The following is a 15,456-nucleotide window of genomic DNA, read 5'->3' as shown; positions in this document are numbered from 1 at the left end:
AACTGAAACCTTTCATGAGTTGTAGTAGTTTAAAATACGTTAAAATCAGCCAGTCTTTATGGTAGACACCCGTGCACAATGGCTCAGGACCCAAAGTGATAAAGTTTAATGATTGTAAACAAAATCACGTAATACCTCCAAGTAAACTTACTGAGGTAGTAAAAAAAATTGTATTTAGATTACTGTACTTAAACCCTACTGTCAGCTGCATAGCGACATTACGGGGAATCGGTTGCAATGAGTGAAAATGTATACCAGACCAGGATTCGAATGTGGGATCTCCTGCTTACTAGGCAGGTGCAGTAACCACTGCCTATCTGGGCAATCAATCCACCTTCTTTAGTGCAGATGTGCAAATACATTTGACCTCCTGTAGGAATCTCAGAAGCGCAAATATAGAAGAAATGTACATGGGATGCAAATAGGTGGCGCTCATTGGGAGAGTGGATCGGCTGTGAGGCGAGCTGAGAGAGCCCGTGCAGTTGCGAGAACACTGTGTCATGGCACAGGGCTTACTGCACCTGCCTAGTAAGCAGGTAATACCGGGTCGAATCCTGGTCCCATATACATTTTCACTCATTCCTGCCGATTCTGTGTAATGTTGCAGTGCAGCTGACAGCAGTGATCCCTCCCCTTTCCTTTTCTTTCTTCCCCTCTCCACCTTCAATTTACATTCATGTATAACAGCTGTAGATTCTACGTGGTGTCTGTTCTTCTGGATGTGTACAAAAGAACTGACACCAGACATTTATACAATTAGATTATTGTGTTTCATTTTGTGAAAAAACCATAAGGTTCATTGGTACATTCAATATCATATATAGGGGGGAAGGGATACCCCAAAAACCTTTATCCCAAAATATTTCTCAAAGCAGGGGCTATCACATGGAAGAATAAAATTAATTGGCTTTCTGTTTCTTTATGGTTTTTTCCTGCCATATTGGGAAGTTAAGGTGAGTTTCCATTTGGTTGCCTTACAAAATCAGTTATTGTTCAAACATTTGTAAAACTTCTTTTAAATTTTTTATCTTGTCAGTGATATTATCTTTATTAATAAATAATACTTCATTTAAAAACCATTGATCAAATGGGATGAGCATGATTAATCACTGATAGAGTGGGAACAAGCAATGTGATAGGTCTTGGGCCGTATGCTTATGATAAAACTAAATATTTAAGCAATTAAACTTAGGAAACAAACTTTTTTATTACAAAATAAAATTTAAACAACAACTGATCTTCTCCTTTTTAACCACACTATATAAAATTAAAGTGCCTTAAAACAGTAACTTTTTTTCTATAAATAGAGCTCATCTGCTCTTCCACTTGATGTTTTTCACTAGGTTAAACAATAGCAAGCATATGAAGAATTTACATTGGGATACTAACTTGCATTGTTACATATCGCAACAAAGGAGTGATGTACATTCCTACATCTTCTTGTTGATGAATGAAACTCATAAAAAAAGTTATTTACACAATAAGAAAACAACAACATAAAATAACATGTTGAACATAAATGTACTGATATTTCTATTTATTCCTTAAATTGCATTTTCAGCTGAATTCCATATAATTACTGATCCCACATTCTTACAATTTTGCTTATCAATCTAATGGCTCAATCTCATGAAAACTTCTGCTTCCAGAAAGTGTTTGAAATTCTGTAAAACATTCAATACTTTCTAAACATATCTGATAAATAGAGTCATCTGAAATAAAATAAAAATTAGCCTTTACAAAGGTGATATAATCCTCTGATTAAATTCAAGCTTTCATCTCCACCAGAGATTTTTTTTTATATATATAAAAAAATTATTAGTTTTTCATTTGGAGGGTATTCATTATAGTGCTGTGCATACATGTTCAGTTTAGTACTCACATAGGAGCATTTGTTACATCTTTATAGTTTTCTTCAAATGATACTGTGTTAATTACTTAAGTTATGATTTGATGAACGGTGCTGATGCACACTGCAGGGATACCATTAGCACACAGGATTTGGAGCCGGGTGGATATAATTGAGAAAAATTTACATTAGTCTTCAGACATTCACTTTTAAAAATTGAATACATTTCATGTAAAATGCATAAAATCAGCTATCTCTAACCCCCCCACCTCTCGCCCCACCCTGCCCACCCCACCGCCACCGTGCGCACCATTCACATCTAGAAAAATTCTAGAATTTTAATAATGTAGGAAAAGATAAATGCTAATAACCATAAAGAAGAAGCTTTAAGCTGCAGACAGGCACAACTAAAAGACACTTACATAAAGCTTTTCGCCACAGTCTTCATCGGCAAGAAAGAAACACTTACCATTCACACACACAAGCGAGGACATCTCACACACACGACTGCCAACTCCAGCAACTTGGGCTGGAATGCAACTATAACATGGGACACAAGCAGCAATCTTGGGGGGGGGGGGGGGGGGTGCCAGTAAGGGGGAATACTGATGCACGGGTGGGGAGAGAGAGAAACGCTGTTTGGCGGAGTGTGCAGGGCACAGAACATCCACTGGTTGCAAAGCTGTATATGAGGGATTTTTTGGTACGAAAGGAATCACAGCTGTCGAAATGCAAGTACTGCTTGTGATCAGTGTATCTAATGTGGACAGAGGTGTGGATGGAGCCATCACAGAGGGGAAAGTCAAAGTCTAGAAAGGTGTCACACTCAGTTGAGAACCACAAGTTGAGGCAGATAAGAGAAAAGGTGTCGAGGTTGTAAATGAATGAAAATAGGCCTTGAGTCCAGACAATGAAGATATCATCAATGAACCTGAACCAGGCAAGGGGTATGGCATTCTGGGAGGCTTGGAAGGTCTCCTATAGATGACCCATAAACAGGTTTGATGCCATGCTGGTGCCCGTGGCCATGCTGCAGATTGTTTGTATACCTTCCCTTCAAAGGAGAAGTAATTGTGGGTTAGGATAAAGTTAGTATGGTGTATGAGGAATGAAGTGGTGGATTTGAAGTCTGAAGGAAGTTGGGAAAGATAGTGTTCAATAGCTGTAAGATCACAGGCATGAGGGATGTTAGTGTATAGGGAGGTGGACTCAAAAGTGACATGTACGGATCCAGGAGGTAAATGGGTGGGGTTGGTGGAGACTCTGTGAAGGAAGTGGTTCAGTCCTATCCAAAGGCCTCACCTTTAGCCCTAAGTGCAAATTTAACTGTGCTGGACTTGTCAGGGATACTCTCCTTCCCCCAATCCCCACAATGGGAACACTTCTTGGCCGCCAATCCATCCTACCAAAAGCAACATAATTCCAACACTGAACCCCATCTCTTTCAGTTCATACAACAACCATTCAACCATCCCCCCCCCCCCTCCCCCTTCTCACCTCACCAACTGCTGGCCACCTTCCAGGAATTCCTTGCCACCAACTTAGCCTCATCATTACTTCCCCAGGCCACTTCCTCAGAACACCAAAAAAATTTTGCCACTGTAGTTATGAATTGCAGTGACTACCTCGTAGAATGCTTCTGTCAATTATCTGACTCTTCCACCTATAAACTCTGCCAGAGTGATCCCATCCCAGAATTCCAACATAACCTTCAATTCCTGCTTAAAGCCTACAGCTATTCCCAGAACCTCTCCCCTGGATCCATTTTCCTCCCTGCCCCTATGAAACTTCATACACCCATCTTCTACATGTTTCCCACAATCCCATCGTGGCTAATTACTGTGACCCCATTGAAAGAATTTCAGCTCTCATTGACCACCACTGCCAACCAACTGTCTGTAATCTAGCATCCTGAATCAAAGACATCAATTACTTCCTTCACCCACTCTCTACCATCCTACCCATTACCTCAGTGTAGACACCACCTCTGTATACACCAACATTCCTCATGCCTACAGTCTTACTGCTATTGAACAGTAGATTTCCCAATGCTCTTCACACCCCATATCCACTACCTCATTCCTCATACATGTTACTAACTATATCCTAACCCACAACTCTGAAGGGAAGGTACAGAAACAACCATGGGCACCCACATGGCACCCTCCTATGTGAACCTGTTTATGAGCCATCTTAGAGGAGACTTTCCTAGCCTCCCAAAGTCCCAAACCCCTTGTCTTTTACAGGTTCATGGATGATATCTTCGTGATCTGAACTCAGGACCAAGACACCCTATCTTCATTCCTTCACAACCTCAACACCTTCTCTCCCATCCACGTCACTTAGTCCTCCTCAACCCAGTGTGCCACCTTCCTAGAGGTTGACCTCCGCAATTCTCACAGCTCCATTTGTGCCTCTGTCCACATTAAACCCACTTGGGGATGGTATGTCTGCAGTGACAAGAACACCCTTGCTCTTTACACTGTGGGTCTCACCAAGGCCTTCAAAGGCAGGCAGTCCGCCCCCAGTAGCTGAGTGGTCAGTGCAACAGAATATCAATCCTAAGGGCCAGGGTTCAATTCCTGGCTGAGTCAGAGATTTTCTCCACTCAGGGGATGAGTGTTGTGTTGTCCTAATCATCATCATTTCATCCCCATAGACGCGGAAGTCGCTGAAGTGGTGTCAAATCAAAAGACTTGCACCCAGTGAACGGTTTACCCAACGGGAGGCCCTAGTCACACGACATTTATTTTATTTGAAGGCAGGCACTATCTCCCAGACTTCATCTGCAAACAGATTTTCTGTGCCATTTCCCATTACACTCGCAATCCTCCCACACCCACAAGAACTAGCCACATAGGAGTGCTGCCTTCATCGCCCAGTAAATTATATATATGTGGGGGGGATATAGGTGGTGGAAATTGCTTAATAATTACTTGAATAACTGGAAAAATTGATTGGAAAGAATAGTTGAAAGAAATTGGAAGGTAGTTTATGAATCAGTACACAATTCTGTGTGACTGTAACTGATACCGATACCAACAGACCTTCAATATCAATACATTCAAGATCAATATTCATAATTTACATTACGTACTGCTTCACATTAATTCCACTGCGCATAGTCTGGATTATAACAATGCCGATGCAGGATCGCTCCTCCACTGTTCGCACAAATTCCTCTTATCTGCTACAAATCTCCTTATGCAGGATCTCGGCAATGGGTGAAATGATGAACAGACAGGGATGGATGTCCAAAATGTTTGAATTAATTTTACCTTCCTAATAACTTTTTATAACACTTCTAATGTATGGTTGAGATACACTATTTTTAACAGTTCTTGTATGATGGATCCAAGCATACGTCCATACCCTACGACTTTCCAAAACAAACAGGTGAAGATACTGATAATCCTGGCTGGTATGAGCACAGCCTTTATTTTCAGCCATTGGAGTTATCCTGAGTTGTTATCAATTTATATGAGCATGATAGCTTCTTTTACACATACATATATGCAGCTGAACTAACATCCTTTTTTTAATGGCTCCTTTACTATCTGAACCATCTTGATCCTCCCTTCCACTACCTGCTTTTCTGAATTGTGCAGATGGGAGTTATCCTTACAAGTCATTCTGTGCCCCTGCAATTATCCCAGCTTGAACGTATGGTAACATACTCTTCCCACACCCTCCACCCAACAGTTTCCACCCCATATGTCCTATCATCTCCTCCCCATTTTTGTCTCCCACCCTCTGCCAATACATGCACCCATCTTTCCACACTTCTCTCTTTTTTGTCTCCATTTTCCCCCGACTCCCTGCCCCACAATCTTCTGATGCTGTGCCTGTTGGCATTCTAGTTACTGCACACTTTGCCAGACGGTGTTCACCGGTCTCCCCACATACACTCTACCATCCCTTCCCCTTCCTGCCAGTCTCCAGATTGCTGCTTGCATACCACGTGAGAGTCGCCTTCTGGCCTGGACTGCTAGAGTTGGCAGTCAGTTGTGCATGAGGTGAGCTCGCTTGTGTGTACGAATAGTGAACTTTTCTCTTTTGCCGATTAAGGCTGTGGCCGAAAGCTTTATGTAAGTGTCTTTTAATTGTGCCTGACTGTAACTTAACATGTCTTCTATATTGTAAGTAGCAATCTTTACCTACATTGTTGATATTCCTATCTGGAGTTTCTATTGTTAGAATCCTTAATACTGTGACAACATTTCATTACTGTACCATTAACTTCAGGTTCCAGCTTTATTCCTATTTTATGGCTAAGTTTTGCTAAAAATCACATTAAAAAAAGATTTGGGACTTGCTGCACCAAGTAATTAGAAACTTCCAAAGAATTTCGAATATTTTGCTGAGTTCAATTTAGTGTTGTTGGTATAGTCAGCAACTTAAATTGTATTTTATTGTAGTTTTGTGTAAATTACGAAACAGCAAGTCTGCATCAGCAGCATTTTCTTCTACATTATGTGACACTGTACAATCATTTTCCCTGACCTCTTTACATGCATGTAATTTCAAAGGTGAGTATCCTGCTTCTGTGAAAGTACTGTTTAAAGAGTTAATAGAACAGAAAATGTGAATATTTCACATTGCATTGTATGTGTGGAAGAAAGTGATATAACAATACATAAAAAAGGTGTAACTGACTTTGGCAAAGATGACGCTCTGACGATCTCGGACCATGACTTGTCTGTCAGCCAAGTAGGTGCAGGATTTGCATATGGATTATCTAATGCGACACCTCCTGTCAGAAGAAATGACCAATTTTCTTCACACACCAAACCCTGAAATATGGTGAAAGCCATTACAAACTCATACCAACAAAATTAAAGACACACACCGATAACAATATTTCATTTGTATAATCATGATCAATGATGGACATTACATTTAGCACAAAATTAACAGTAAAATACTACACTATTACACTATAACACTAATGGAAATTCCTGGATAGAAAAAATACAAAAAATAAGGGAAAGACAACCACCTACCTATGGAGGACTGGTGTGTGCCACACAGGAACACTTAATAGAGAACAGTTAACGGTAGCTTTTGAGCTCTCGCTTTTGCTCTTTTTCTAGTAAGAGTACACACATTCACACTAACAACCACACAGACACCCAAATGTACACACTCTCATTAGCAATGAGGCATCTGTGTTCTTTGCAGAAAATGTGGGGAAAGTGAAATGGAAAGGGGGAGGGGGATTCAAATGGTAGAGGTTGTGAAGCAGCCACTGAACTAGAGTGTGTCATGCTTAGCAGTGTGTTTCGCCAATGGATGGTCATCTCTGTTCTTGGGCAGTGGCAGTGGCCTTTCATTCTGGTGGGAAGAAATATAGAGGTAGGTGAAAAGTTTAAGAATTCCAAGTCCTCAGAATTTAAGCCACATAAAATCTTTTAATAATTGATAGGGTAGCCAGAGCCTACTTAGGAGAGTTCAATGCTTCTGAAGATTATTTCTTAAAACTGTAGTATGTAACCACGGTCTGTTTTGATTATTGAAGTTCATACAAGAAGGTCTGTAAAATCTCGCTATTATAAGTATAAAACTGTGTCATAATAAATTTTCAACATCTGTCTTAAATCATAATTAACAAAACCAAGAGATTAACATGAATGAATGCTACAGTTAAGCAATGCTATGTTCATGTGTAATATACATTACTCACAGCTCAATATATTTGTCATTAATTTACAAATTTTTCTAATGAAAATGAGGAATTTCTAGTAAATAAAAAACTATATTATGTGTAAGCATGAAAAGAATCACTATCATACTGTTCTTTGTAAATGTATGTAGGAACAAAATGCAGAAGCCTTTTAACAGTAAAAACATTACACAGAACATATAGCATGTAGATACATCAACACTAAGATCATTAATCTAAGTGGGGGAGCATACAATGGTACATACTACTTCAGGGGGTTGAGGTGCAACCCTACATATCCTTATTGATGACTGATACTCTCAACAAAAGTAATTTGCACAGTAAAACATCTAACACAAACACTCAGATACTGTGTGGCTATTTTATTTACTTTGCATGTAGAGACCCATATTATGGGATGACATGGATCTTCAGCATACAACAGCATTTACAGCAATTTATAGAGATGAAATACCTGCCCAGTCACAGCAATAAGAATTTGCTGGATCATCATCCTATCCTGGAGATGAGTAGACTGCACAAGAAAATATATTATAACAGTAAAGGCATGTTGTAAAGAAACTAGAGGAACTTTTGGAAGGAGAACAATGTTGCATTCTGAGTTAAGAATGTATCAGGTAAATACTAGATGTCAATGTATTTAAAAGATAGGAAAATATATTGAATTTGAGTATATACATTATGGAAGACAAACTGCAACTGTGATTTAAATTGGTGATTTATTTGCATATAAATATGCAACCAGTCATTTTTTTTTTTTTTTTTTTTTTTTTTTTTTGGATTCTTGATAGGATTTATTTTCTATACCATTAACTACATTTTGAGCAACTTCTGTCTCATCATCAAATGGAGATTTTACAGGAACTTTATATTCTGGACCATGTGCAGCCACAATCTGTGAAGCGGGTGCTGGGAATTTCATTTATCAGTAAGTTAAAGATTATGCAATTAAAGGTTCTTATGTTTGGGGTACTTGTGCCCTGTCTCGTGATATCTGTGGCAGAAATGGGAACAAACTTGCCATGGATATCTGCCAGCATCACCACCACAGCATCTAACTGCACATGGTCCAGATAATGTTCCCACAAAAACTCCATCTGATGATGATTCTCTAGTAGCTCAAAACTAGTAAACAAAACAACTAGTTAATGAAAAAATAAATTGTATCAAAATTCCAAAAGGACTGGTTTCATATTTACATGCAAATAAATCACCAAATATATTGAATTTTAAATTACAGCTAGTGTGGAATGTTTGTTCTTGAAATCTGGTGTCGAGGAAACAACAATTTTTGAATTTAAATGCAGCTTTGGTAATGGAGTCCAGAAGACCACTGTGGGAAGTACTCAGTCAAATTAGTGTTATATATAACTATCAGCATGCCACATGTGAAGCAACAGCTATACCAAATTTGTTAAAGCTGAAGTATTAGGATTAATGATATTCTTTCATCAATGTGATTCTTAATTGGCATGTGCACCATGATACTTGTTTTATCATGTTTAATTTGTTGATTATAATTCAGACAATGTTCCGTAACAGTTGACTTGTTTGGTTCTTTTAGTTGGACATGTTGCTGATGCTCTTCCATCTCTCCTCAGCTGTTCCCATACCTTGTATCACTTAAGGGGATATTGTATGTCCTTTGCCAAAAATGTTAAATTACCGATTCTTTTGAGACCCATTATCCTGGAAACTTTTTAGATACACCGAACTAGAATTATTACTGAATTGTATTGTGGGGCATGCTATCCTTTTTTTTAAACACTCCATTTTTGACAAAAGTTTGTAAATAAATGAATATAAAAACTTAACAACTCAGGATATTTTAATTATTCTAGTTCCATATGTGTTGAATCTCACACTTGGCATGCTGTGAAAATTTCATGTCTCTACCATCAGTACTTTTTTAGAAAAAGGGTCATTTATCACAAAAAATGTAGTTCAGAGATGTTGAGGTTTAATTACAAATTTTTATACAGACTAATATTTTTCTGCATCTTTTATGCACGAGAATTGCCCTGGCCCATAGTCTGTCTCTTCTTCAGTGTAACAACTGCCCAGTACTTGCCTCCTCCTTTTCTTTCTTGCTTCTTTTGTCATTTACTGAACAGCTAACTCTGCTTCATGTACATGAAACTCATCCAGTTCCTGCAGTCCTTTAGCTGTGTTCTGTCCAAATCTTACCCTAACTTCTCCAGAATCTTAAGTCTTTCATAGTTCCCACCATTAAAAGATATTACAGCATCAGACACTACTTTTAGGCATGTGGAACCACACAACATTATTGAAGAACTCATTCACATTCTGGGTCTTCCCATGTAAACACTTCTTTAGTAGCTCAGGATTTGCCAAATCTCTGTAAATAGGTTTGATTACCTCTATTACTGCCAAAGGAAGAGAATGTTTATGCGTAAATTCATGCAGGGTGCCAGAAAATTCAGCTTGTCTATATTTACACCGAGTGTTTGGCGGAGGTGGACAAAAAGCACACACCTTTTACCAATGCACCTAATGCCATGGAACAGTCTCACATTAGTTTCATACAATTCATTACCTGAACACATTGATGATGTATGAAATGCTTTTTTGTTTCTAGGTTTTTGCACTTTTGACATTTAATAATTAATTTAGACACAACACCTATTCTAGCTCCAATATACTCATAAAGTTTAACTTCATTACCACAAAGACAGCAAGATACAGTTTCAGAAAGAACTGGTGTAAGGATTTGCAGATTCATAATGACGTTGTCCTTAATATCATTTCTTTTACCACTGCCACCCGTTTCTAAAGTTACATTCCTTTTTGATGCACTAGGGGGCGTGGTCACATCAGAAACATTATCGTGGTTTCCTTCACTGCTAGCACACTTGTTTTCAAGTACTTCAGAAGAAAATGCAGGTCTCACACATCTGTTACTCGCAAATTTGTGTTTCTTAAACTTACTTTTATGCTTAGAAATTTTATTTTTATATAAAAAGCAATAGAAGTTAGCTTAATACAAAAATAGGCTTCTCTTTCTCTGTCTCAGCCTGAATCTCAACCTCTTCCTGATCAGAATATCCATATCCTGGAACCACAATTGTTTGAGTTTGTGTAAAAAGTGAACAGAGGTGCAGATGTGGTGTTCGCATTTCCCCACATTTTCACAGAGAATCTGTTTTACGTAGTTTCCCACCTGGTATGTAGGTGCACTAATATTACTAACTATGGGTCTTATAGGAATGCTCACTTACGTCTTTATAAAAGCCATATAGTCAAGGTGCTACTACTGATCACGTTTTAAGACCCTTCATGATGTTATGTGGTGAGCCTGATTCATTAAGAAGAGGCCTTATCTTCCTCCCAATTTTATTTGTAGGATCAACATTGTCTGTCTGTAGGCAACAACATTCAGAAGATTGAAAATTTTCTTATTCTAGTCCACATGACATTTAGAGTGTAGTGTTGCCCTCACTGGATGGCAGAATTATCATTTTCTTGTCTTCTCACATATTTATCACCGTTCTTTCATATGTTGGATCTTAGCACTGATACTTTGGTAAGTGCTCTAAAGGTTTCGAGGAAAATCTCTTCTTTTGCTTCCAGTGATAATGAAGATGTAATATGCTCCACAGAGCTGAAGTAAAATGCTATTGGAAGCATTTTTAGAGTGAGTGTGAAATCTAGCCCTTTAGCAGGGATGTCACTGTATCTTCGTCCAGATGTTTTTTAGTGAGGTTAATTATTGAATGCCTCCTTGCATTTAATCTTTGCCTTTTGTGTAAGCAATCAGATTTTGGTTTCTGGCTTGTAGCTGTATTCAATGGCATTGATTCTGATTGTAACAATGTTATATTCTCAACCCATTCTCAAGAATCTGCAGGGAGTTAAAATCTCACTGGCCATTACATCTGCCACAGATGGGAAACACTGCGAGAATACACATTTCACGGAATATCTGTGCAGGCTCTGAAAAACAGAAGAGCATCTGAGTGCATTGCAAGAATCAGGAGTCCAATTCAGCTACTACAAATACCAACTCAAAACCAACAATAATTAACAGTCTGGTTGGAGTCCATGGAGAAACTACAGAAAACAGCACAACTCGGTAGATCGTTGACATATTTGGCATAAAATGGATACAACAATGCTGCGTAACATCTGGAAGCAAATATTAACCAATTGTGCTGAGAAAACCTGAGAGATAATTTTTTTCATTAACAGCATCATTGGAACCACTTATTTCACTGCAGTCTACCTAGATGCATTCATCTACATAAACATCCTTATATGTTCTCCACAAGCTACTAAAAAAGAAATAGGGTGTGTGGTGTAGGGTACATTGCACCACGAATAGTCGTTTCTCTTCCTGTTCCTCTCACAAATTGAATAAGGGAGAAACAACTGGCTATATCATCACAAGAACTAGGAATTTTGTCTAAAATATTTCCATTCTCCTACTCACTGACATACACCACAGCATCATCAACCAACAGCCACAGATGGCTCCTCACCCTGTGTGTCACGTCATTTACGCATACAGCGAATAACAATAGTCCTATTACACTTCCTTGGGGCGCAGCTGACAAAACACTCGCCTCTGATGTGCACTCACCATTGAGGACAACATACTGGGTCCTATTACATAAGAAGTCTTCAGGCTCCTCACATATCTCGGGACCTATTCTACATATCTGTATCTTTGTTAACAGTCTGCAGTGGGGCACTGTGTCAAACGATTTTCAGATATCTAGAAATATGGAAGGAGGGCAAAAGGCAGATTCCATATTTCTAGATTTCCAGAAAATATTTGACACAGTACCCACTGCAGACTATGATGAAAGTCAAAGCATATGTATAAGGCTCCCAGATATGAGAGTGGCTAGAAGATTTCTTAAGTAATACAACCCAGTATGTTCTCCTCGACGGTGAGTGCTCATCGGAGACAACAGTATAATCAGGAGTGCCCCCGGGAATTGTGATAGGACCACTCTTATTCTTTGTATACGTAAATGATCTGGCAGACACGGTGAACAGCAATTTATGTCTGTTTGCTGATGAAGCTGTGTCGAATGGGAATGTGTCCTGACTGTAACAGGATATGCGATGACTTAAGACAGAATTTCTAGGTGGTGTGATGAGTGGCAGCTTGCTCTACAGGGTCCAGGCACATTGATGTGAGCACCACCTATGTTGAACTTCTACATGCAATAGCCACTCACAGACAGCAGGTGGTAGCACCAATAGTGGAGGGTGTACAAAGCATGTTGGGGGGACTTGGAAAACACGACAGTCATTGTTGCAATGCAGAAATGGAGTGATATACCTCACATCCAACAGGGCATTATCACTGGCTTTCGTGCCAAGATTGGAAGGATTTTTGCAAGTTTGTAAACTGTTTGTGTGCCCCAATAGTTGAAGTATACCGTGCAAGGTACAATGGTGCTATCCACAATAGGTACTGAGGCAACTGTGGTGCATTGTGAAACACAGATGACGGGTGAACAGCAGCTGCACAGATGAATGTGTGATCTACCGACAGTGCATCCTCGAAAACTGTTCGGTAAACACTGCTGAGCATGGGCCTGTGCAGCATGTGCCAGGTTTGTGCAATCACAGTGACTGTTGTTTATCAGCAATGAAGGCTGGAATGTGCACAGAAATATCACTACTCGCATCCACTGTGTGTTGAGAGGTTGCCTTTTCTTATGAATCACATTTTATGCTTCATTATCATGAAACACCTGAAAACAAACACCCTGCAACAAGCACTGGAAGGGCTGAGGCTGGAGGAGGGAGTCTTATGAGTTGGAGACTGTAGCTGCGGCATTCCATTGGTGATCTTGTCATTCTGGAAGGCAACACGGATCATCACAAGTACCTATACTTCCTTAGGTACGATGCTGATTCCTACGTGCAGTTTGTTTTTTCCTCAGCACAATGGCACCTACCGACAGGACAATGCAATGTGTCACACAGCTTACAGTTTATGTGCATGGTTTGTAGTGCACCGGGATGAGTTTATTGTGCTCCCTTGGCAACCGAACTCACTGGATTTAAACCCCATTGAGAATCTATGGTACTAGCTCAATTGGGCTGTTTGTGCCGTGGGTCCTAATCTGAGAAATGGTGTTCACATGGCTCCACACCACTGTCAGTACCTTTCAGAACCTCATTGACTTTCTTCCCACATGTCTTGCAGTGATCTGCGCTGCAAAAGGTGGTTATTCACGCCTTTCATAGATGGTCACATTAGTGTGACACAGCCATGTAAATGTAGAAAAATATAAGTTAATGCAGATGAGTAGGAAAAGTCAGAATGTAACATTTGGATACAGCATTAGTTATACATCAATTAAATATCTAGCTGTAACATTGAATGTGATATGAAACGGAATGAGCACATCAGGCAGATAGTAGGGAAGGCGAATGCTAGACTCCATTTTATGGAGAGTTTTTTGGGGTAGTGTAGCTAATCTATGAAGGAGATTGCATATAGAAAGCTAGTGACACCAATATTTGAGTACTGCTCTAGTGTCTGGGGTCTCCATGAAGTTGGATTAAAGAAAGAGATTGTAGCAATTCAGAGGCATTTGGAATTCCTGTTGGGAGCACAATGCTCTTTTTGCGAAGCACTAGTGCAGAAGTTTAGAGAAATGGCATTCTAACTGAAGACTGATTCTACTGCTGCCACTGTAAATTTAGTGTAAGGACCACAGAGATAAGATTAGAGAAATTGCAGCTCGTATGGAGGCTTATAAACAGTAGTTTTCCCTCGTGCTATTTGCAAGTTTGCCAGGATAGGAAATGATTAGTAGTGCTATCCTATGCCATATGAGGATGGTTGAAATAGTGGGGATACCAAATGCAGATTGCCAATATGAAGGAACATATTTCTGGAACTTAACAAATTTAAGTTTTTGGAAGAGAAGGAAACTTGCTACTCACCATATAGCGGAGATGCTGAGTCATGACAAGCACAACAAAAAGATTCACACAATTATAGCTTTTGGCCATTAAGGCCTTTGTCAGCAGTAGACACACACACACATATGTACACACACACACACACACACACACACACACACACGCACACACACACACACACACACACACACACACACATTCACACAAAACGTGCACACACGTCTGCAGTCTCAGGGAACTGAAATCACACTGACACTGCAGATGCGTGTGCAAGTTGCATTTGCAAGAGTGCATGTGTGTGTATGTGTGCCTACTGCTGAAAAAGGCCTTAATGGCCAGAAGCTATAATTGTGTGAATCTTTTTGGTGTGCCTATCGGGATTCAGCATCTCGGCTATATGGTGAGTAGCAACTTACCTTCTCTGGTATTGTTACATTTCACGCTCGATTTTCCACTCCTTAAGTTTTAGGAAGATTACATGGATAGAGTGATTGGATAATGAATGAAGTGGTACTGAAATGAAATGGTGAGAAAATTGATTGATGGCATAACTCGACTGAAATTCAAGAAATGGAAACTCCAGGTAGTATATCAATGATGTAAGAAAAAATCAAACAATGGAAAATCAAGGAGGGAATGCAACAATATTGTTGTTGTTGTTGTTGTGGCCTTCAGTCCTGAGACTGGTTTGATGCAGCTCTCCAAGCTTCTTCATCTCCCAGTACTTACCGCAACATAAATCCTTCTGAATCTGCTTAGTCTATCCATCTCTTGGTCTCCCTCTACAATTTTTACCCTCCACACTGCCCTCCAATGCTAAATTTGTGATCTCTTGATGCCTCAGAACATGTCCTACGAACCGGTCCCGTCTTCTTGTCAAGTTGTGCCACAAACTCCTTTTCTCTCCAATTCTATTCAATACCTCCTCATTAGTTATGTGATCTACCCATCTAATCTTCGGCACTCTTCTGAAGCACAACATTTCAAAAGCTTCTATTTTCTTCTTGTCCAA

General features: G+C 39.5%; 1 protein-coding gene across 1 annotated transcript in view; it reads right to left on the bottom strand.

Moving 5' to 3' along the window:
* Positions 1-15,456, bottom strand: part of LOC126455722 (dynein axonemal heavy chain 3) — a 1,249,696-nt gene that overhangs the window by 196,602 nt on the left and 1,037,638 nt on the right. Inside the window, exon 58 of the mRNA XM_050091491.1 lies at positions 6,506-6,642. Coding sequence (XP_049947448.1) covers positions 6,506-6,642 — 137 coding nt within the window. The remainder of the gene's footprint in view (positions 1-6,505; positions 6,643-15,456) is intronic.

This window comes from Schistocerca serialis, chromosome 2 (assembly GCF_023864345.2).
Source record: "Schistocerca serialis cubense isolate TAMUIC-IGC-003099 chromosome 2, iqSchSeri2.2, whole genome shotgun sequence".
Taxonomy (NCBI): domain Eukaryota; kingdom Metazoa; phylum Arthropoda; class Insecta; order Orthoptera; family Acrididae; genus Schistocerca; species Schistocerca serialis.
Note: the sequence above shows the minus strand (reverse complement) of the source record. Positions and strands in the feature narration are given on the sequence as shown.